Source organism: Sus scrofa, chromosome 5 (assembly GCF_054392235.1).
Source record: "Sus scrofa isolate SSC_HxYL_T2T_F1_AM1 chromosome 5, Sscrofa_HxYL_maternal_Yorkshire_Landrace_v2.0, whole genome shotgun sequence".
Taxonomy (NCBI): Eukaryota; Metazoa; Chordata; class Mammalia; order Artiodactyla; family Suidae; genus Sus; species Sus scrofa.
In genome coordinates this window covers 76,739,117-76,762,104 of record NC_139387.1, presented here as the reverse complement: position 1 = coordinate 76,762,104, position 22,988 = coordinate 76,739,117, and the positions used below count along the sequence as shown (strand labels likewise).

At 45.6% G+C, this 22,988-nt stretch overlaps 1 protein-coding gene across 1 annotated transcript; it reads left to right on the top strand.

The window, feature by feature from the left end:
• Positions 1-1,139: 1,139 nt before the first annotated feature.
• On the top strand, positions 1,140-21,834 carry ATP6V1E1 (ATPase H+ transporting V1 subunit E1). Its single transcript, XM_003126593.7, has 9 exons — positions 1,140-1,281; positions 6,311-6,376; positions 10,349-10,458; positions 10,828-10,894; positions 13,660-13,749; positions 14,302-14,370; positions 15,040-15,134; positions 18,542-18,629; positions 19,910-21,834. Exons 1-9 carry the CDS (start codon positions 1,249-1,251, stop codon positions 19,970-19,972), a joined length of 681 nt encoding a protein of 226 aa, XP_003126641.3. The 5' UTR covers positions 1,140-1,248; the 3' UTR covers positions 19,973-21,834.
• The last annotated feature ends 1,154 nt before the right edge of the window (positions 21,835-22,988 follow it).

Sequence of the window (22,988 nt, the reverse complement as noted above, 5' to 3'; positions counted from 1 at the left end):
CAGGGCCAGGGATCAGATCTGAGCTATAGTTGTGACCTAAGCCACAGCTACAGCAATGCTGGATCCTTAACCCACTGTGCCAGGCCAGGAATCAAACCTGCGTCCCTGCACTCCAGAGACACCCCGCCAACCCCGTTGCACCACAGCAGGAACTCATGCCCTAATTTTCTGAATCATTTCTTCTAAATGGACCCTGGGATGATGTTGAAAAACACACAAGATCATTAGGAAGAATTCCAAATAAATTAAGTAGGTAGTTCACCCTAGAGAAGCTGGAGCTAAAGCATGGGTTGCACATAATTTGTCTTTCCAAAAGGTATGGAAAGCGCAACAATAGTAACTTTACAGTGCAAAATTTTAGAGAAACCACTCTGGCTGATCACTGCTTCAAGGACACTGATCAAGGACAACCAACAGTCAAAAATCACCTTGACAGAATGAGCCCTTGATGTGATGAAAACAGCATTTTTCCTCTGTGCTCTTCCTCCCCCAAACCCACAATCACTGATGAATCATGAGAAAATCCCTAAAGAGGTGCAGCTATTATATACCTAACAGTATCCCTCAAAATGTCAAGATGATCAAAAAGGAAGGACTGGTAGACTTCACCCTCAAGAAGAAACTTAGGAGACAGGACAACTAAATGAAAGGCACGTTCAGGGACTGGATCCTGGAACAGAGAAAGGACATCCGGGGAAAACTAAAGAAATTGATTGAACTGTGGGCTTCAGTCATTGCATCAGCGTCCATTAATGAAATGTAACAAACCTGCCCCAGAAAGGCAGGAGGCTAGTAACGAGACTCTGAGCTCAAGTTTTCGGTAAATCTGAAACTGCTCTAAAAAAAGACCTGTTAGTAAAATATTGCTGCATTTGCTTCCATGAGGGCCAGGAAAGTGAAATAAATTTTGGTGGGCATAAATAAAAACAAGAGCTATAAATGCTCAGGAAACCTTAGGCACTGGGAGGCCGACCTACCCCTGGCCCAAAGAAAAGGCAGCTATAGGTCACGGAAAGTCACCAGCAAGCAACAGCCAGGGACGTGGGGGGAGTGGTGAGGGCGGGGCGGGACTTCCGGACCCCTCTTTCCCTACTGGCTGGGCCGTGCGTCGTCGCCGGCGGAAACCGGAAGTCACTCTCACAAAACAGAGAGGCCGGAAGCTGCGCCGGCTTTTCTCTCCTCTTCGCGAGAGGTTCTCATCAGCCTTGAGCTCCGGCCCGTATCCCGTTGCCTCACGTCGCTTGCGCTATGGCTCTCAGCGATGCCGACGTGCAGAAGCAGGTAAGAATTGTACTGGGCCCCGGGAGGCAGGCCGGCTCCGCCCTGGGCCTGGAGGAGCCCCGCGGCGGCGGCCTTGTGGGTTAGGCTTTCCAGTGTTCGGGAGCCCCACCTCAGTTGCCAGGCCCTCGGCGGTGACCGCATCGCGAGCCTGTGCGAGTCAGGGCCGTGCGTTGTGCTTGAGGCAGTGCGGCCGGCCCTGGGGTCGCGGCGCTCCTGTGCGCCGTCGAGTTCGCGGGCGCGGGCGTTGACCGGTCTAGGCCGGCCTTGGGTGAAGGGCACTCAAAGCAGCAGTTTGGAGAACTAGAGTGATTCTGTAGTTCTGGGAAAACTGACTAACGCTCACTCATTGCCTTGTGAATCTTAGGTGAGCAGTGCGGTGATTTTTCCTTGGATGTTTCCATTTCCTTCAAAACGACTTGCGTTTTATGCGTAAATTAATATGCCCTAAGAAGGGTGGAGTTTCTTTCGATGGTTCTTAGGCTAGGCACAAAGGATTACAAAAGTAGCTTCTGTAGGGATATTTAGAGGATGTTACCCGGTGCATACAGAACCGGGGGGTTGAGGGGAAAGGGTTTGAACCTTAGTGGTTCCTGCATCTGAGTTTTACTGTAGGAGAAACGATGCAGTACACTCCACGTAGTCACTAGAATCTAGTACCAATTCTCTTCCTCTGTTCCTTCGTCTTCTCTCTGTTAAGATATACTGAAAAGTAAGGCTTCCCCCAGGAAAGATACTTTATAAAGGTAAAGCAGTGAATCTAGATCAAAATCATTTTTTCTTTCTGTAAAAAGAATGTAGAGCTCTGTCTATATGTGTTCCTCTTCACGCTGCATATAGGGCCCCATCAGGGCAGTACCTATGTTCCCTGTATTTTCAGCAGTGACTAGGCCACTTACCACACACACAGTGGGTGCTTATAAATCGTAAATTTCCTGATTTCTTCCCGGCGGTATTATAGTATTTGTATATGTTGTTTTTTTGTCTGGGGAGTAAGGTCATATATTTCATCAAAGTTTCAAAGGAATCCGACTCCAAAAAATATAAAACTCAGTAGCTTTGGCAAGAAGAAAAAAGTAATTCTCAAAAGCATATTTTTCTGCTTTCGGGGTGGAGTTAAGTATCCTGAAGAGGGTGACTTTCTCTTGTTGGAACTCCTAAAGGCAGAATGTGTTTATGTTGACTGTAAATGGGCTTCTCTGACCTGGTTAAAATTAGTGTGTTTTGCTCTAGGCTGTGTTGATCTAGTCAAATCTGGTCGCAGAGAGCCCAGCACCAGTGATAAAGGCAGATAATGCAAGTTTGAATCAGAGTTCACCTCCGGAGGCCAGCATTTATAAGCACCTGTGTTGATTACTGGTTTTAAACTACTTTTAAAATTCCAAGCTGAGTACACTGTCAATTTGAACTGAACTTGTGGACATACCACAGACACATACATGCACAAATCTGGGGGGTTTGATCCTCTTAGCAAGTCCAGTGGTTTCTCTATACAATGTAGCTGTGGATTACATATCCCAATTTTTAAAGGCTTGAGGTTTTTTAGGTATTGTATTAACTGTAAAATAGGCTCTGATTGTCATAATTATTTTGGTTCCTCAAGGGTAGGGTAGCTCCTGGGAGTTCCTGTTATGGTGCAATGGAAACGAATCAGGCTAGTATCCATGAGGATGCGGGTTCAATCCCTGGCCTTGCCCAGTGGGTTGGGGGTTGGGTGTTGCCCTGAGCTGTGGTGTAGTTTGCTGATGTGGCTTGGATCCCAAGTTGCTGTGGCTGTGGCATAGGCTGGCAGCTATAGCTTTTTAGGGCCTCACCTATGGCCTATGGAAGTTCCCAGGTTAGTGGTCAAATCACAGCTGTAACTGCTAGCCTATACCACAGCCACAGCAACTTGGGATCTGAGCCACATTTTCAATCTATATCACAGCTCATAGCAATGCTAGATCCCTGACCCACCAAGCAAGGCCAGGGCTTGAACCCGCATCCTCATGGATACTAGTCAGATTCGTTTACAGTGCACCACAGTGGGAAGTCACTGAAACAAGTCTTTTTTTTTTTTGGCTGGGTTCAAACGTGCGTCCTGGTGCTGCAGGTATGCTGCTGATCCCATTGCGCCATAGTGGAGATTCCACATCCTTGTGAAACAAATCCTAATTCACTTTTTTGTTGTTGTTGTCTTTTTGCCATTTCTTGGGCCGCTCCCGTGACATATGGAGGTTCCCAGGCTAAGGGTCGAATCGGAGCTGTAGCCACCGGCCTACGCCAGAGCCACAGCAATGCAGGATCCGAGCCGCGTCTGCAACCTACACCACAGCTCACGGCCATGCCGGATCCTTAACCCATTGAGCAAGGCCAGGGATTGAACCCGCAACCTCATATTTTTAGTCGGATTCGTTAACCACTGTGCTACGATGGGAACTCCTCTAATTCACTTTTGTGTTTTTTTTTGTTGTTGTTTTTCTTTGGCTGCACTTGTGGCATGCGGAAGTTCCTGGGCTAGGGATAGAACCTGTGCCACAGCAGTGACCCGAGCCACCATGGTGATAACACCAGATCCTTACTCGCCTTTGCAGCAAGGACATTCTTAATTCATCTTTGTACTCTTATGGGTACCTTAGATTTGTGGTATCTTTGTGTTACAGCAGGAAGCTGGGAATTGTTTCCAGTTTCTTAAACAAAAAACACTTGGACTATCTCAGAAGATTTGAAACTCCTAACAGATTCTGCACTCACTCCCAAAGGTTTATTGAGCACCCACTGTGGGGGCACTTGTTCCATTTTTATTTGGCTGTACTCCGGGCATGTAGAAGTTCCTAGGCCAGGATTTGCATTCAAGCTGTAGCTGTATTACAGCTGTGGCAACACTAGATCCTTAACCCACTGTGCCACAGCAGGAACTTCTTGGAGTTTACCTTTATGCAGGAGAATTAATAAGTGAAATGGATTAATAACTTAGAGGTTCTGCATTAAGTTTTTTTTTTTTTTTGTCTTTTTGCCATTTCTTGGGTCGCTCCCGTGGCATATGGAGGTTCCCAGGCTAAGGGTTGAATCGGAGCTGTAGCTGCCAGCCTACGCCAGAGCCACAGCAACGCGGGATCCGAGCTGTGTCTGTGACCTACACCACAGCTCACGGCAAGGTTGTTAACCCACTGAGCAAGGGCAGGGATCGAACCCACAACCTCATGGTTCCTAGTCGGATTCGTTAACCACTGTGCCACGACGGGAACTCCTGCATTAAGCTTTTTAATCTTTTATTTTTTTGTCTTTTTATGGCCGCACCTGTGGCATATGGAGGTTCCCAGGCTAGGAGTTGAATTGGAGCTGTAGCCGCTGGCCTACATCACAGTCACACCAGATCCTAGCTGCCTCTGCAACCTACACCATAGTTTATGGCAAAACCAGAGGCCAGGGATCGAACCTGCATCCTCATGGATGCCAATCAAATTTGTTTCTGCTGAGCCATGACGGGAACTCCTTATTCTGCTCTTTTTTTTTTTTTTTTTTTTGGTCTTTTTGCCTTTTCTAGGGCTGCTCCCATGGCATATGGAGGTTCCCAGGCTAGGGGTCTAATTAGAGCTGTAGCTGCTGGCCTCCACCACAGCCGCAGAAATGCAAGATCCAAGCTGTGTCTGCAGCCTACACCACAGCTCACAGCAACGCTGGATCCTTAACCCACTGAGCAAGGCCAGGGATGGAACCCACAACCTTGTGGTTCCTAGTTGGATTTGTTAACCACTGAGCCACAACGGGAGCTCCCTTAATCTGCTCTTAAGAAAAACAAATTGGTGTTCCCGTTGTGGCAGAGTGGAAGCAAATCCGACTAGGAACCATGAGATTGCAGATTGGATCCCTGGCCTTGATTAGTGGGTTAAGGATCTGGCGTTGCCATGAGCTGTGGTGTAGGTCACAGACATGGCTTGGACTCTGGCATTGCTGTGGCTGTGGCGTAGGCCAGCAGCAACAGCTTCGATTACACCCCTAGCCTGGGAACCTCCATGTGCCTCGGGTGCGGCCCTAAAAGGACAAAAGACCAAAATAAAAAAAAAAAAATTATTCCTTAATGAAACCACCAGTGAGTTTGATTATGATTATCAGTGTTGCTTGTGTATTCATTTGGGTATATTTTACACCTGCCATTGGAGACGCTATTCCATTTTTGAGTAGTAATTGGATCAGTCACCCAAGCCCCATTCAGAAGACTTTGGGGGACTTTATTCTTCATTTGTTGGCAGAGATCTAAAACCCTTTAACAAATTCCTAGCCTTGCAGTTTAGTTAAGGAGAGGGACAAGTAAGCAGGCGATTAGGATTGTGTTTAGGCAAAGAAGTGTGGTGTCTTAGGTGCAGATAGTTGAGAGGTTCAGGAAGTATTTTCCAGTGGAGGTGACAGTTAAGCATTCTGACTGGCATAAGACAGAGCTGGAAGAAAACATAGAAGCTCTTGCAGAAGGCAGAGGAAGAAGAGGATGGCCCCAAAGGAGATGAGGAAGATAGGGAGGGAAGTATGGGAGCAAAGGGAAGAGAGTGTTCAGGAAAGGGGTGAGGGTGGTCAGCATATCAGGAGACACCAAAGGGTCAGGAGATGGTTGCCACGTTATGGAGAGTGATTTCAGTGGAATGGAGTGGGTGGAAGTCAGACTGAAGTGTGTTGAGAATAGGAGGTAAGAAAGTTGAAAGATGGCTCTTTGGCATATTTTATTAGAGATGGAGAAGGGAAAGGGGCTGGTTGAGGAGGCCAGAAGTAGAGGATGGTGTATAGTCAGTCCTTCCTCTACGGAGGAGGAACTCACAAATTCTTTGAGAGTAGATTAATGTCTTGTTTACCTGTGTTACTACGTATTGCACCTGGTCCATTTGCTAGAGTAAATTCCAGAATGTAAGTTACCGGAGAACAGAAATTAATCTCATTTACCCTTGTACACAGTGCCTGGCATGTAAAATGCGTTCAATAAATGATAGTTGAATGAATCAGAAAAGATAGATATATTTTCCCATTATACTTAAAAATAAAATAACCTTTTTTTTTCTTATAGATTAAGCACATGATGGCTTTTATTGAACAAGAAGCCAATGAGAAAGCAGAAGAAATAGATGCGAAGGTGAGATTCCATTTTCTAGGTTTGAGAAGTTATCAGAGGTGTCTTGTGACTCATTGGGTTAGGGATCTGGCTTTGTCACTGCAGCAGCTCAGGTTGCTGCTGTGGCATGGGTTCCATCTCTGGCCCGGAAACTTCCACATGCCATGGGTGTGGCCAGAAAAGAAAAAGGAAAAAAAAGTTATCGAATGTTCATATTGTTTTGCTTTGGAGTTCCCTTCATGGCTCATCGGTTAACAAACCCGACTAGGATCCATGAGGATGCAGGTTTGATCCCGGGCCTCGCTCAGTGGGTTAAGGATCTAGTGTTGCCATGAATTCATGTATGTTGCAGACATGGCTTAGGTCTGGCGTGGCTGTGGCTGTGGCCGTGGCTGGCAGCTGTAGCTCCAATTAGATCCCTAGCCTGGGAACCTCCATATGCCACAGTGCAGCCCTAAAAAGACAAAAAAAAAGGCATATTGTTTTGCTTTGCTAAATAGTAATTAGTAAAATTGTTTAACAGTGCTTTAAATAGGACTAATAATATTTAAATATGTTAAAAATAAATGTTCCTTTCTAAACATTCTGATTGTCAATAGATGTCCTAAAATTTTATGTTAGGGAGTAGGAAAGTAAGGGGTGGGTTAATTTTCTTATGGAATCCAAATTCAGATGTTGAGCATCTGTGGCTAATTATGACTCTTGATTAGGTGAGGAGGTAGTTTTTTTTTCTTTCTTTTTTCCTTTCTTTTAGGGCTGCCCCTGTGGTATATTGAGGTTCACAGGCTAGGGGTCAAATTGGAGCTATAGCTGTTGGCCTACACAACAGTGACAGCAACACAGGATCCATGCCACGTCTGAGACCTACACCACAGCTCATGGCAACGCTGGATCCTGATAAGGTGTTGTTTTAGATATAATTGAAGCGTAGCTGGTTTATAGTATTAGTTTCAGGTGTACAACATAGTTATTCAGTATTTTTACAGACTGATTGTTATTATAAAACAATGGCCATATTTTCCTGTGCTGTACACTATGTTTTTGTTTGTTGTTTTTGTTGTTTTGGCTGTGCCTGCAGCATGTGGAGGTTCCCATACCATGGATTGAACCTGCACCACGGCAGTGATGCGAGCCGCTTTAGTGACAACAGCAGATCCTTGACTAACTGTACCAGGAGGGAATTACCCCTTACTGCTTGTTTATTTTTTTTTTTTTTTTTTTTTTTTTGTCTTTTTGTTGTTGTTGCTATCTCTTGGGCCGCTTCCGCGACATATGGAGGTTCCCAGGCTAGGGGTTGAATCGGAGCTGTAGCCACCGGCCTACGCCAGAGCCACAGCAACGTGGGATCCGAGCCGCGTCTGCAACCTACACCACAGCTCACAGCAACGCCGGATCGTTAACCCACTGAGCAAGGGCAGGGACCGAACCCGCGACCTCATGGTTCCTAGTCGGATTCGTTAACCACTGCGCCACGACGGGAACTCCCTTACTGCTTGTTTAATACTGTTTTGGTGGTCATGGAAGCACTGCAGTTTGTTGTATACCTGGTTTTCCTTTTATTTTCTGGGACAAATATAAATTTCTGTTTCAGCTAGTAAGTGCATTTCCATTTAAAGTAGTCTTTTTTTTTTTTTTTTTTTTTTTTTTGTCTTTTCTAGGGCCGCCCCTATGGCATATGGAGGTTCCCAGGCTAGGGGTCTAATCGGAGCTGTAGCTACCGGCCTACACCACAGCCACAGCAACGTGGGATCTGAGCTGCATCTGCGACCTGCACCACAGCTCACGGCAACGCCGGATCCTTCACCCACTGAGCGAGGCCAGGGATGGAACCCACAACCTCATCGTTCCTAGTTGGATTCATTAACCACTGCACCACGACGGGAACTCCTAAAGTAGTCTTAACTCGGAGTTCTCGTTGTGGCTCAGTGGTTAATCAATCTGACTAGGAACTTCCATTTGCCACAGGCGCGGCCCTAGAAAGGACAGTAAATAAATAAAATGAAGTAGTCTTAACTCAAATGATACCATCAACTGTACTTATTTCCTGTGATAGATATAGAAATAAACTGTTAGGCATTTTAGAATATGAAAGCTCCAGTACCTTTGTGAAGCATTAAGCATCTGAAGCAGCAACTTTAGGGAGTTCCCACTGTGGCACCATAGAAATGAATTTCATATGCTGCGGGTGCAACCCTAAAAAGCAAAAAAAAAAAAAAAAGGCAACTTTAGTTAGCTTCCAAAGTCTTAATTTCTTATTTCCTGAAAATCATCGATAGCTCATAAGTAAGATAGCCTTTTTTTTTTTTTTTGTCTTTTTGCCTTTTCTAGGGCCGCTCCTGCAGCATATGGAGCTTCCTAGGCTAGGGGTCTAATCAGAGCAGTAGCCACTGGCCTACAGCAGAGCCACAGCAGCGCAGGATCTGAGCCGTGTCTGCAACCTACACCACAGCTCATGGCAGTGCCAGATCCTCAACCCACTGAGCAAGGCCAGGGATCGAACCTGCAACCTCATGGTTCCTAGTTGGATTTGTTAACCACTGAGCCACGACGGGAACTCCAAAGATAGCCTTTTTTAAGATGACTTTTCAGGGAGTTCCTGTTGTAGTGCAGTGGAAACAAATCCGACTAATATCCAAGAGGATGTGGGTTTGATCCCCTGGCCTTGCTTAGTGGATTGGGGATCTGGTGTTGCCATGAGCTATTGTGTAGGTTGCACATGTGACCTGATCCTGTATAGCTGTGGCTGTGGTGTATATATCGGCAGCTGTAGTTCTGATTCGACCCCTGGCCTCAGAACTTCCATATGCTGCAGGTGCAGCCCTAAAAAGAACCCCAACAAGAAAAAAAACCCACTAATAAAACTAGTAACTTCAATTTATTTATTTATTTATTTTTTCTTTTTAGGGCCGCACCTGCACCATACGGAGGTTCTCAGGCTAGGGGTTGAATCAGAGCTGTAGCTGCTGGCATATGCCTCAGCCGTAGCACCTTGGGATCCAAGCTTTGTCTTCAACCTACACCATAGCTCGTGGCAATGCAGGATCCTTAACCCCCTGAGTGAGACCAGGGATCAAACCCTTGAGTCTCAGGGATACTAGTCGGGTTCAATAACTGCTGAGTCACAATGGGAACTCCTGATGTATGTAATTTATGTTAAAAGGACTATTAGGTTTTGACCTACAAGGAAAGAATACTATTTTTGTTTTTATTATTTTATAAGGGAGGACGCTAAGATTATTAGACCACATTTTTTAGAGTAACACAGATCTTTTAACAAATTTTGTGTCATTTTCATTTTCATTTTTCTTTTCTTTTTTTGGGAGGGGTTTGCTGGCAGCATATGGAGTTCCCAGGCCAGGGATCAGATCTGAGCCATTAGTTGCAACCTACGCCACAGCTGCAGCAGTGCAGGATCCTTAACCCAGTGCACTGGGGTGGGGATTGAACCTGCCTCCCAGGCTCCAGAGATGCTGCCAATCCCATTGCACCACAACAGGAATTCCTCTGGACCTTCCTTAGCTGTCTATTAAATAAATGGATCGAATTTAAAAAACATTTTTTTCAAATACAGAATCTTTGGGTTATATTTTTTGTAACTTTGTTGCTGGGTACTATTATCTTTTTTTTTTCTTTTGGCCATGCCTGTGGCTTGTGTAAATTCCCAGGCCAGGGATTAAACCTATGCCACATCTGTAATCAGAGCCACAGCAGTGTGACAACACTGGGTCTTTAACCTGATGAGACTCAAGGGAATGCCAACTATTTTCCTTGATTAAAGTTTCAGTCTTCTGGTTCATCATTTATGGTGAAGAATCACTGGTCTTTCCTTTTGAATAAATTAGAAGTAATCTTTGAAGATGAGCCAGGACATATTTCCTGCTTTAGATATAGAGTAAGGTGAATATAAGTAAGTACCCTGGTCACCAGCTGCAGAAAATAAAACTGTTTGTCAAAGTCTGCATAATGAATTAAGAATAATTAGTTCTTTTGTAGGCAGAAGAGGAGTTCAACATTGAGAAAGGTCGTCTTGTGCAAACCCAAAGACTGAAGATTATGGAATATTACGAGAAGAAGGAAAAGCAGATTGAACAGCAGAAGAAAATGTGAGCTTTGGAAATCACTTGGATGAGAGGGCAAAGCAGACGCTTTCAAGTCAGGCAGATAAGGGTTCTGGTCCTAACTGGTCCATCCCCTTACCTGTCCTCGGTCAGGTTTCTTTTTTCCCCTCATTTATGAAAATGGAGGCCTCACAGGATTGTTGAAAGATAAAACCAGAATAACCAGTAGGAATGTGCTTGTCACTTGGCTTATCATTGGAAATAATTGGGTAGAAACCACTTAGTATATATCAGGAGGTTTTTTTTGGGGTCTGTACCAAGAGAGGCATTTGCATGTGTGTAGGAGGCTATACCTTTTCTTCTCTGTGGTGGGTTTTGAGCTGTGCTGATGCCACTTTTCCATACCTTTTGCAGTCAGATGTCTAATTTGATGAATCAAGCGAGGCTCAAAGTCCTCAGAGCCAGAGATGACCTCATCACAGTGAGTAACCCATTTAGTTATAGAATTATAAAATGTTTATTCATTGGCCTACTGTAGCGAATTTGCAGGTTAACATTAGATTAAGGAGTTGAGAGATGATTTTTAGTAGAGAGGAAACATTTTGTCAGCAAATCATTATATTAGGTATTGTAATAAATGCAGAAATGAATAAGGTATGTGCCTTGTCTTCGAAGACCCACTGATCTAACAGCATATAGACCTGGGTCATTCTGTACATGATGGGTGGCAATGCAGTGTCAGGGTGATGGGGACTAATAAGGCTGGAAAAGTAAGATGGAGTTAATTAGGGGCCATGAGTGCAAGTGAAGTGCTTTGTTTGCTTTTAGTAGAAAGCTGTTGAAGTTTTCATTTTGTTTTATGAGGACTATCATAAATAGGGTTCCTGGTGTGAGTGTGTAAACTAACAGGGAAGAGATTACACACAAAACTGGAAAGTATTGTCTTCCAGAGAAGAGAGCAGAAACCTATACAAACTTACAACTTAGGTGACAAAGCCTAAAGGTATTTGAGCTAATTCAGAAACCAAGCAGGGATGCCTCTCTTTCCACTCTTTCATTGTTACTGTGGAGACCCTAGAATCCTTGTAAAATGGAGAAATAACTTATGCAGATATTGAGAAGGAAAAAGCTTTTTTGGTGGGGGGCATACCTGTGGAATGCGGAGGTTCCCAGGCCAGGGATCACACCTCTGCCACAGCAGTGACAACACCAGGTTCCTAACCCACTTAGCCACCAGAGAACACCAGAAACAAAAAAAAAAAAATTTTTTTTTTAATTTGTTTTTTGGCCTCGCCTGTATGTGAAAGTTCCTGGGCCAGGAATTGAATCTCCGCCACAGCAGCAACCTGAGCCACTGCGGTGACAATGCTGAATCTTTCACTGGCTGAGCTACAAGAGAATTTTGACACTTATTATTGTTATTGTTATATTGACATTTGAACAGGTGTTTTTTTTTTTTTTTTTTTTTAAGGGCCACACCTGTGCCATATGGAGGTTCCCATGCTAGGGGTTGAATCGGAGCTGCAGCTGCTGGCCTACCCCACAACCACAGCAACACTGGATCTGAGCTTTGTCTGCAACCAACACCATAGCTGGCGTCAGTGGCAGATCCTTAGCTCACAGAGCGAGGCCAGGGATTGAACCCAAGTCCTCATGGATACTAGTTGGGTTCGTTAACCCGCCGAACCACAACAGGAGCTCCTTATTATTGTTTTTAAGATTTGAATGTATGCAAAAAAAAAAAATAGAACATCTGTTAAAAAATAAGAACCAGTAGTTTGGAATTCCCTAGTGACGCAGTGGGTCATGGACCTGGTGTTGTCACTGCTATGGCACAGATTTGATCCTTGGCCCAGGAACCTCAGCATGCCTTTGGGGTGTGGCCAAAAAGAAAAAAATAAACAAATTTGTTTAGAAAATAAATAAATAGGAATTCCCATTGTGACTCAGTGGTAACAAACTTCTTAGTATCCAGGAGGATGTGGGTTCAGTCCCTGGCCTTGCCCAGTGGGTTAAGCATCTGACATTTGCCATAAGCTGTGGTGTAGGTCACAGATGTAGCTTGGATCCTGTGTGGCTGTGGCTGTGGTGTCGACTGGCAGCTGCAGCTCCAATTTGACACCTAGCCTGGGAGCTTCATATGACGTGGATGCAGCCCTAAAAAAATAATAAAAACAAAGTACTGAGCATTTATATAAAATTAAAGACCTAGTAATTAGCTCAAAAAGGTGATGGCTGCAAAGAGAATATACAGAAATTGATAGTTCAGTATACTAACAGTAACCAACTAGGAATAAATGTTGGTGAATAGGACCTGTGTGGAAGAGCTGTAAAGCTGAAAATACAGAACTTGACGAAGTACAAGACATCAGTTTTATGGATGACAAAGGAAACACTAGCATTGTAGATGTTTGTTCTTATTAGATAATCGGGATGGTGGCAGTGAGAACTGAATGAGGTGACACACTTTATAGGAAGATGCTCTGGGCATTGGCACTCAATGACTCCTCCTCTTCTGATGCTGATGTTAGGCACTGAGTTTCAGGCCTGGCTGTCTAGAAGAATGGGGCTCCATTAATGAAATAGCAAGTCAGGAGGACAGGGTTTTTGTTTTTGTTTTCTTTTCCCCCTTTTTTGGTTGCTCTGGCATGTGGAGTTTCTGGGCCTGGGATTAGATACAATATTCAGTTGTGACCATAACAGGGGTCCTTAACCCACTGTGCTGGGCTGGGGATCAAACTCGTGTCCCAGCGCTCCAGAGACCCTGCGATACCCTTGTGCCACAGTGGGAACTCCAAGGACAGGCTCTCCTAAGAGGAAGGACCAGATCACTGTGGACATACTTTAAGGGGCTGAGAAACCTCCCACTGTGTCGAGCTGAGGATAGAACCTTCGTCCTAATGCTCAGTGACGCCATCAATCCTGTTGCAGGAAGTCCAGTAGTTTGCTTTTTAAATCTGTATCATGTAGCCTTTCTGTGTTTGTTACATAGGTTTCTGAATTGATCGATAATCTGAGCTTCTTGGCTCAAGTGGGGACTCCCTGAGAGCTGTGATAGTACTTCTTGCTTCATTATATCAGTGTCCTTAGCATAGCCTCTGTCTCATCATACATCTCAGAGAATGTGTTGATTGAAAACACAGCCAGAAAGTGAGAAGTGATTGGGCATGAGCTAGGAACAGCCTTAGGTGGATTCTGAGCTGACTACTAAAGTGTGTGGATAACTTTATTTCCCATTCGTTGTAGGACCTGCTAAATGAAGCGAAACAGAGACTAGGCAAAGTGGTAAAAGATACAACCAGGTACCAAGTGCTGTTGGATGGACTGGTCCTCCAGGTAACTCTTGTAGGTCAGATCCACCACTGATAGCCACAGTTCCTGTAAAATTGTGTGTTAGGAGCCAGCTTTTTGTCCTGTGTTCTCATTGTAACCCTTTTTTTGCTTGTCTAGTAGGAAGAGGCATGGGTGGATGGTGGTGTCTGCCTGGTTGAATGATACTCTCTGATGTCTTACTGGTCTTTTATAACCTTCAGCTGTGAACTTTTCTGATTTGATTTAACCACTAAAATACTTGCTTTAGAGAGTAGGGTTCAGATCACAGGCTATACAGATTTTAATTGCTGGCTGCTCAGCTCACAAATATAGTATATTTCTCCTCAACCTAGTTGATGTGAGGTTAGATTCTCTCCCATCTGTATTTATGCCCACCACCAGAGCACCTGGTGTATTTTTTTGTGATACCAAGATCTTTCCATGTTCTCCTACCATGTATGCTGTGTACAAGGGACTTTTTTCCAAACTAGATAAAAGGATTAAAAAGACATTTTATTTGCTGTTGCTTTATAGTTTGCATTTTTTTGCTAATTGCATTTGATCGTGCTGTAATAGGGTTTGTACCAGTTGTTGGAGCCCCGAATGATCGTTCGATGCAGGAAACAAGATTTCCCTCTGGTAAAGGTAAGAGCTTAAAGAAATCCTTTTTCTTCTTTTTTTTTCCTTTTTCTGCCTTCCCCGAGGCATATGGAAGTTCCCAGGCAAGGGCTTGAATCTGAGCTGCAGCTGCAGCAATGCTGAATCCTTTAACCCACTGTGCTGGGCTGGATATTGAACCTGCATTCTCACAGACAGTATCAGGTCCTTTGCCTGCTGAACTACAATGGGAACTCCTTATTTATTTTTAATTTTTTGGCTTTTTAGGGCCACACCCATGGCATATGGAAGTTCCCAGGCTAGGGGTCCAATTAGAGCTGCAGCTGCTGGCCTAAGCCACAGCCCCAATTCGACCCCTAGCCTGGGAACTTCCATATGCTGCAGGTGCAGCCCTAAAGAGCAAAAAATAAATAAATAAATAAAATCCTTAACTCACTGAGCAAGGCCAGGGATTGAACCTGCGTCCTAATGGATGCCAGTCAGATTCGTTTCCACCGAGCCATGCCGGGAACTCCTGCATTTATCATTTTTAAAAACTGTTCTGTAAAGGGTGTGTAGTATAGTGTTCTGGGTTGGCCACCTCCTGATTAGACTATTTTCTGACATCGGCTTCTGGTTCCATAGTTGCCATCTTAGATCCATCTGATCACGCATAGTTTTTGTCATAACCTCATTGTTTTTTTATTGTTTTCCCAGGCTGCCGTGCAGAAAGCAATCCCTGTTTACAAAATCGCCACCAAAAGAGATGTTGATGTCCAGATTGATCAGGAGGCCTACCTGCCTGAGGAAATGTAAGTATTTCTCTGTAAGGCTTCTCTGGCTGTGAGCATTGCCCTTCTACTGGCCCCTTCCTCCTTTTTTTTTTTTTTTTTTTGCTTTTTAGGGCTGCACTTGCAGCATATAGAATTCCCCAGACTAGGGGTCAATTCAGAGCTGTAGCTGCTGGCCTACACCATAGCCACAGCAAGGCCAGATCTGTAACCCCCTGAGCGAGGCCAGGGATGGAATGTGAATCCTCATGGATAATAGTCTGGCTCATAACCTGCTGAGTCACAAAGGGAACTTCCTGAACTGCCTTCCTCTTTTTCCCCCGAGGTACTCTTCGCACAGGATGGGGGTGTGGCTGAGTCCTCTTGTATAGCTTGCTGCTTTCTCTGTCAGCGCCTTGTTGGTCTCACACTCTAAAAACCCAGCTTCTGGAGTTCCCGTCGTGGTGCAGTGGTTAATGAATCCGACTAGGAACCATGAGGTTGCGGGTTCAATCCCTGCCCTTGCTCAGTGGGTTAACGATCCGGCGTTGCTGTGAGCTGTGGTGTAGGTTGCAGATGCGGCTCGGATCCCGCGTTGCTATGGCTCTGGCGTAGGCTGGCGGCTACAGCTCCGATTGGACCCCTAGCCTGGGAACCTCCATGTGCCGCGGGAGCGGCCCAAAGAAATAGCAAAAAGACAAAAAAAAACCCAAAAAAACCCACACCCAGCTTCTTTTGGTCACTCAGTTCATCCTGCAGAGAAGCAGCATGAAATCTGTACCCAGTACCCAAAGCTGGGTCCACATCTCTCTATTAGATGCTCAGAGTGATGATTGCTGCCACTCAGTAGCTATCAGAAATAAGAAGAGCAGTCATATATGACTGCTAGATTCCCGAGACATAGAATGTGGGTACCAGTGGTGTTTCTGCCACCTGTGAGATGACAGCTTTTCCTTGGCATCCCTAGTAAACTTGGTGTGGTTAGGATGGGTGGTAGGAAACCCTGGCAAGGATAGGGCCATGAGCATTTTCTGCCTTGGGCCTACCTATCTAGCACTGCCTATGTACAGCCTTGGCCAGCATTGTGGGAGGCCTTGAGCTTCGTTGAAAGTGCACCAGCCTTAGGACTCTGATACCGAGATCTGAGTTCTGACGTGGCCTTTTGCTCACCGTGGGACCTGGAGCCCGGATTCCATCATCTGTAAGATGAAATGGCTCTTTTCTGTTTTATGAAGTGAGGAAGAGGGATGAGGTAGTGTATGTGAAAATGCTTTGTAAACTTAAGAAGTTGTAGAAGCTGATTTAGGTCTGATGGTCCACACTGCAAGGTATGAGTGAGGTACTGTGGACTAGTTATTTAGTCAGGTTGTGTGGAGATAAGTGGTTTACAGTCTGGTAAATAAGAGATTCCAAGTCAGTACCATTTTCCTGATGCTTTGAATTTTGGCATCTGGAAAAGTAACAGTACACACTGCACGTTCCAGTATACCCACCGGTCAGCTGCATCCCTTAGCACACTGGTGCTTCCCCCCAGAGGCGAGAATGCTCATTCAAGGGATAAATACTGGCAGTCCTTGGCTGGCGTGTGTGCTCAGTTTGGGCTTTGGAGCCACACGAATTAGAATTGCAGGTAATTCAGAACTGCAGGTAAAGAAAGGACTGTGCAGGTTTCAAGTGAACTTTGAAGTAATGTCATTTTTCCAGTAAATTGGTCCTTTAGTCTTGCCTCTGAAGCTTGTGTCCTGGTTTGTAAAACAGTGAGGACATGAAGACTCCCCAGGTCTTTGAGGGGCAGAATTCCTGAAGGCCCTGGGCTTTGCCCTCAGGGGCACTTTGCGCATAACAGAGCCTCCCTCCCACTACTGCCTGCATGGGGTTAAGATTTCAGCCACGGACCAAGTCCTTGTGGGCACATAGCCTGTTTAGAGAAACAGAGAGGAATGGGGAGAGGGGGAGGGAATAAGAGAAGAATATTCATGTCATAGTGCATTAAAATTTTCTAGAGAAGGAGTTCCCATTATGGCTCAGTGGTTAATGAATTCGACTAGCAACCATGAGGACACAGGTTCGATCCCTGGCCTCACTCTGGGTTAAGGACCCAGTGTGCCATGAGCTGTGGTGTAGGTCAAAGACAATGCTCGGATCTGGTGTTGCTGTGGCATAGGCTAGTGGCTACAGCTCTGATTTGACCCCTAGCCTAGGAACTTCCATATGTCACAGGTGTGGCCCTAAAAAGACCAAAAAAAAGAAAAAAAATTTTTTTTTTTCCAAAGAAAATCTTACAAAAGTTTTCCCAGCCTTTGTCTCATAGTCTGCTTAGATCAAGAAAAAAAATTTGTAGGCATTCCTGTTGTGGCTCAGTGGTTAACAGACCCAGCTAGTATCCATGAGGATGCAGGTTCGAACCCTGGCCTCGCTTGGTGGATTAAGGATCCGGTGTTGCAGTGAGCTGTGGTGTAGGCCAGCAGTTGTAGCTGTGATTTGACCCATAGCCTGGGAACCTCCATATGCCACTGGTGTAGCCCTAAAAAACAAACTTGAGGGTTTTTTGGCCTTTTTAGGGCTGCATAAGTGTCATATGGAAGTTCCCAGGCCAGGGGTCAAATCAGAGGTGCAACTGCTGGCCTACACCACAGCCATAGCAACGCCAGATCCTTAATCCAGTGAGGGAGGCCAGGGATCAAACCCAAATCCTCATGGATACTAGTCAGGTTCCTTTCCACTGTGCCACAGTGGGAACTCCCAAAATAAAATTCTCATACAGCAAAATAATTTCATTTCTGGAAGTTTCCTTGTAATAGGATGTGACTTATTTGCCTTCTGCCTGTTAGTGCTAGAAGCTTTGAGGAAGGGAGTGAGGTCTGGCTGGAGGCAGGGCTGGGCTTTGCCTGGCTGGGAGAGTACTTTTTTTGGTTTGGTTTTGTTGTTTGCTTTTTAGGCCTCCACAAAGCATGGCATATGGATTTCCCAGGCCAGGGATCGGATCCCAGCCAGAGTTGTGACCTGTTGTGGCAACGCAGGATCCATTAACCCACTGTGCCAGGCTGAAGATTGAACCTGAGTCTTGGCACTACAATACCTTTTATCTGATGCACTTAGCAGTGCTCTCTGGTGATTGCAGGTTTGGGCTTTTAAGAAGCATTCAGACGCTGGCTCTTTTACATATTGATTTGCAAACTGGGAGGAAGTCCTCCCCCTTTTAGTTGCAGAAGGCTGGTTGTTAGAATAGCATAAAATCAAATTGGCATATAGTCACTCGGTAAATGACAGTTACTATCAATATCCATACCTTAAAGCTCCAGAAACTTTTTAACTTATGTTTATTGGTCCCTAATGTTGTTTAGACTGTAGACCAAGACAGCTTTTCTCTAAGGGAATAAGGTAATTGTACCATGCGTGTCTGTTTTCCTCAAATCGATAAACATTGTTATTTCCTGTGTTGTATGCAGAGCTGGTGGGGTTGAGATCTATAATGGGGATCGCAAAATCAAGGTCTCCAATACCTTAGAGAGCCGGCTGGACCTCATAGCTCAACAGGTGAGTGTGGGGACATTTCTCACTTGTCCCTGGGTTTACTGTGGCTCTTGGGTGGTGTGGAGAACTTGGTAGTTGAGAACGGTTCTCTTCACCTTTTTTTTGACATTTTCTTAAACGGAGTGGGGATTGAGGTGTCATTTGCTGAGGTGATACCATTTATATGAAGGTGGATTTGGGGTCAGAACAAGGGGTTTGTCTAAGGTTTCATTTTCTTGTGTCTTTTTCCCCCTCACCCGCAGCATAAGGAAGTTCCTGGGCCAGGGATCTAGTCCACACCACAGCAGTGACCTGAGCCATTGCACTGACAATGCTGGGTCCTTGGCACACTGCACCACACAACTCCCTGTCTAGAGTTTTTTGTTACTGTTTGTTTTTTTGCATTTTAGGGCATGTGGAGGTTCCCAGGTTAGCGGTCAAATCAGAGTTGCAGCTGCTGACCTACACCACAGCCACACCAGATCCTTAACGCACTGAGCAAGGGTAGGGATAGAACCTGCTTCCTCATGGATGCTAGTCAGGTTTGTTAACCGCTGAGCCACGATGGGAACTCCCTGTCTAGGGTTTTGACCTATTTTGCTACAAGTAGAGATGCTGACCAAAGGCCTCAGAATCCCCCAGACCCCAGCAAGAATGATGGGAGCTAAAGTCACTGCTCGTTAAGGTGATGATTACCTTAGGGCGCCAGGCTTTTCAGATATTTCTAGGTTTATTGGAAACAAGTCAGGGAACATCATTTGTCGTGGGCCTCTTCCTGTGAAGTGCCCTGCTGTCCTGACCTTGAGCGTCATCTCTTTAAACCTCAGAGCTCTTGTTACCCACTAGCCACCTGTGGGTAAATTACTTAAAACTAAGTAGAATGAGAAGTTTCTTTCCTTGTCGCCCTGACCACTTGCTGAATTGGACAGCACAGCCTCAGTTAAGCCCTGAGGCTTTTCCCTCCCTCAGCACAGACTCGCTTAGAACAGAGCAGACCTGTTACCTCACTTTGTTACTGTTCAAAGAAAGAACCTAGGTGATCAAGAATGTCATGGTGAGGGTTTAGCTCATCAATCACCTCTTCTTCCCAACATCACCATGTGGCTTTAGTTTTTTTCCTTCTTTGTCCCCTTTAAGCAGTTGGCCTCAAGCCCATGTTTGCAATTATGGAGTTTCCTGCCTAGCTTTGTTGCAATGCTTGGCTCTGTGGCTCCTCAGTCCCTCAGGGGTCGCCACCTGCAGCTCAGGTGAGGTTTCCAGGCCTCCTGTGGACATGCTGACTTATGAAAGGACTCTCTTCACAGATGATGCCAGAGGTGCGGGGAGCCTTGTTTGGTGCAAATGCCAACAGGAAGTTTTTGGACTAAGCCTGGGAGGTGGCGTTCATCCCCTGCTCTCCTCCTGGGACGTGACGTTCTGACATTTGAAGACACCCGCGTAGCCTCCTCTTCACTGTTTATATTCTGTGTTGATCAGTGGGTACCCTTCTGTAGCTAACACCCCTGGCTGATGGTAAATGATGGCAGAGAGATTTATTTAACATGATAGGAAACATTTTTCTAGCTTATCTGAAAGTAACCCAGCTTCCAGCTGGTTCCAAAGCATGAAGGTCCCCAAGTCTTCTGCCCTTCTCTGGCACAGCGTCCAGCCAAGAGGTCTGGTCTCTGCTCTTTGGGCTTCAAGTGCATGTGGAGCCACATTCCTTCTAGCAGTAGCAGCTTAACTGTTAACTATTTGGGCCTAGATGAGTATACTTTATTTATTAAAACAGAATGTGTACGCGGATGCTGTTGTAATTTATAGGCAAAGCACTGTCAATAGTGGTTTGAGAGGGTGAGTTACCACTGAGGGATCTGGAAAAGCAGCAGTTCCTTCCCAGTCCTGTCTGTCTGTAATCCTGTCTGGTATGTAATTTACCTGTTGCATCCATATCCTGTCGTTGACTTGTTTTTGAGTGTTACGGGAATACTAGGAGGACTAATACTTGTCCTCCAGGCTAGAGAACAACGTGTGCAGACCACAGCACGGTGGGGGGTGGGGGCAGGGGCCTTTCAGCCTCTGATCCAGCCTGTAAACCTGGCTGAATTCCAGCTCCACATGGGTGCTCAGCGGGTCGGAAGGGAGAAGCCTTCTGGGTCCCCTGCCCAGTTGGCCTTCCAGGGCCAGCCAACCCTGTCCTACCTAGACAGATGCTTTGCTACCTGACCCACATTTAGGAAGCGCCCAAAGTTCTCTTCCAGAGTAAAACATCCCAGGACTGTTGTGGTCCTCTTCCTTCCAGTGCCTTCCCACCACAGGCCCGGAAGGCCAACTGCTGTAGCAAAATATAACTTCTGTTGACTGAGTTGTTCCTGAGCCCCTTCTTAAAGTCTGAGAGTCAGGCCTGTCAAGGCAGCACCACGGAGGAAATGGGGATGTTCTCTATCCCCCTGAATCGAGATGCTCACTCCTGCTCTTTGTTCTAGAGCTGGAGATGTTGGAATCTAGAATGGTAACCATAAAGGCTTCTACTGACCTGGAAAGCTGACTGGACCACAGTCTAGCAAATGAGTCCGAACGTAGAGGAACTCTGATGACAGCCCTTTACTGAGCCATGTGAAGATGGGAGAGGCCTCACCCAGGCGCCCGGCATCCTGTGGCTTGATCTTGAGCATTTCCATGGGACAGGTGACTACCACCTGGCATACCCCAGTGCCACATCTGGCCAGCACCTCCATCTTCAGATCCTACTGAGGCATCTTCAGTAGCTCTTGGGTGCCAGAGTTGGGCTCCTTCAGTCCAACTGAAGAGCCCTGTGGCCCTCCCTGGCCACTCACCCTCCCTTGGTGTTTAACCTTGGCTGCCTCTCACCTGGCTGGGTAAATAGTCACCTGGCCCTCAGGCTTGGTCTCCTTAAAGACAGGAAACTAAGTTTGTTTATTTTTATTTCCCCAATACAATCATTTCTGCTGTACAGCATGGTGATCCAGTTACACATACATGTACACATTCTATTTTCTCCCATTATCAGGCTCCATCCTAAGTGACCAGACATAGTTCCCTGTGCTACACAGCAGGATCTCATTGCTAATCCTTTCCAAAGGCAATAGTCTGCATCTATTAACCCCAAGCTCCCAATCCACCTTACTCCCTCCCCTTTGGCAACCACAAGTGTATTTTCTAAGTCCATGATTTTCTTTTCTGTGGAAAGATTCATTTGTGCCATTTATTAGAGTCCACACATAAGTGATATCATACGGTATTTGTCTTTTTCTTTTTCTTTTTTTTTTTTTTTTTTTTTTTTTGTCTTTTTGCTATTTCTTGGGCTGCTCCCGCGGCATATGGAGGTTCCCAGGCTAGGAGTCCAATCGGAGCTGTAGCCACCTGCCTACACCAGAGCCACAGCAACCCGGGATCTGAGCCATGTCTGCAACCTACACCACAGCTCATGGCAACGCCAGATCCTTAACCCACTGAGCAAGGCCAGGAATCGAACCTGCAACCTCATGGTTCCTAGTTGGATTCGTTAACCACTGCGCCACGGCAGGAACTCCTGTCTTTCTTTTTCTGATGGACTTCACTCAGTAGGAGTCTCTAGTTCCATGTTGCTGCAAATGGCATTGTTTCATTCTTTATGGCTGAGTAGTATTCCATTGTGTACATATACCATGTCGTCTTAATCCAGTCATCTGTCAATGGACATTTGGGTTGTTTCCATGTCTTGGCTATTGTGAATAGTGTGGCAGTGACACATGCGGGTGCGTGTGTCTTTTTTAAGGAAAGTTTTGTCTAGATATATGCCCAAGAGTGAGACTGCTGGGTCATATAGTAGTTCTATGTATAGATTTCTAAGGTGCCTCCACTGTTCTCCATAGTGGTTGTACCAGCTTATATTCCCAACAGTGCAGGAGGGTTCCCTTTAGGAGACAAAGTTTAAAACAGACTTCTAGGGAGGCTGAGACCAGGACAATGAAAACACCCCACTGTTGGATTCCATCCTTCCTGATGCCCTAAGAACTGTCACCAAGGCAACAGGAAGCACAGAGAGCCGGTGCCTGTCATTGATTTGTTTAAATTCATGAACGTGGAAACTGATCAACACAACAGAATCCAGAGCCCAGAAATAAACTCCTGCATTTACAGTCGACTCATGTTTGACAAGGGAGCCAGGAATAGTCAGTGGAGGAATGACAACCTCAGCCATAAATGGTGCTGGGGAAACTGGATATTCACAACAAAATCAGGAGTTCCTGTTGTGGCTCAGCAGGCCAAGAACCAGACGTTGTCTCTGTGAGGTCATGGGTTCGATCCTTGGCCTCGCTCAGTGGGTTAAGGATCCTACATTGCTGACAGCTGCGGTGAATGTTGCAGATGTGGCTTGGATCAGGCATTGCTGTGCCTGTG

Bases quoted from the DNA above. Each gene is read 5' to 3' on its own strand.
- ATP6V1E1 (XM_003126593.7), top strand. From the start codon at position 1,249: ATGGCTCTCAGCGATGCCGACGTGCAGAAGCAG. The intron at 1,282-6,310 runs GTAAGAATTGTA...TTTTTCTTATAG, and splicing joins ATGCCGACGTGCAGAAGCAG to ATTAAGCACATGATGGCTTT. The intron at 13,750-14,301 runs GTAACTCTTGTA...GTGCTGTAATAG, and splicing joins TGGATGGACTGGTCCTCCAG to GGTTTGTACCAGTTGTTGGA.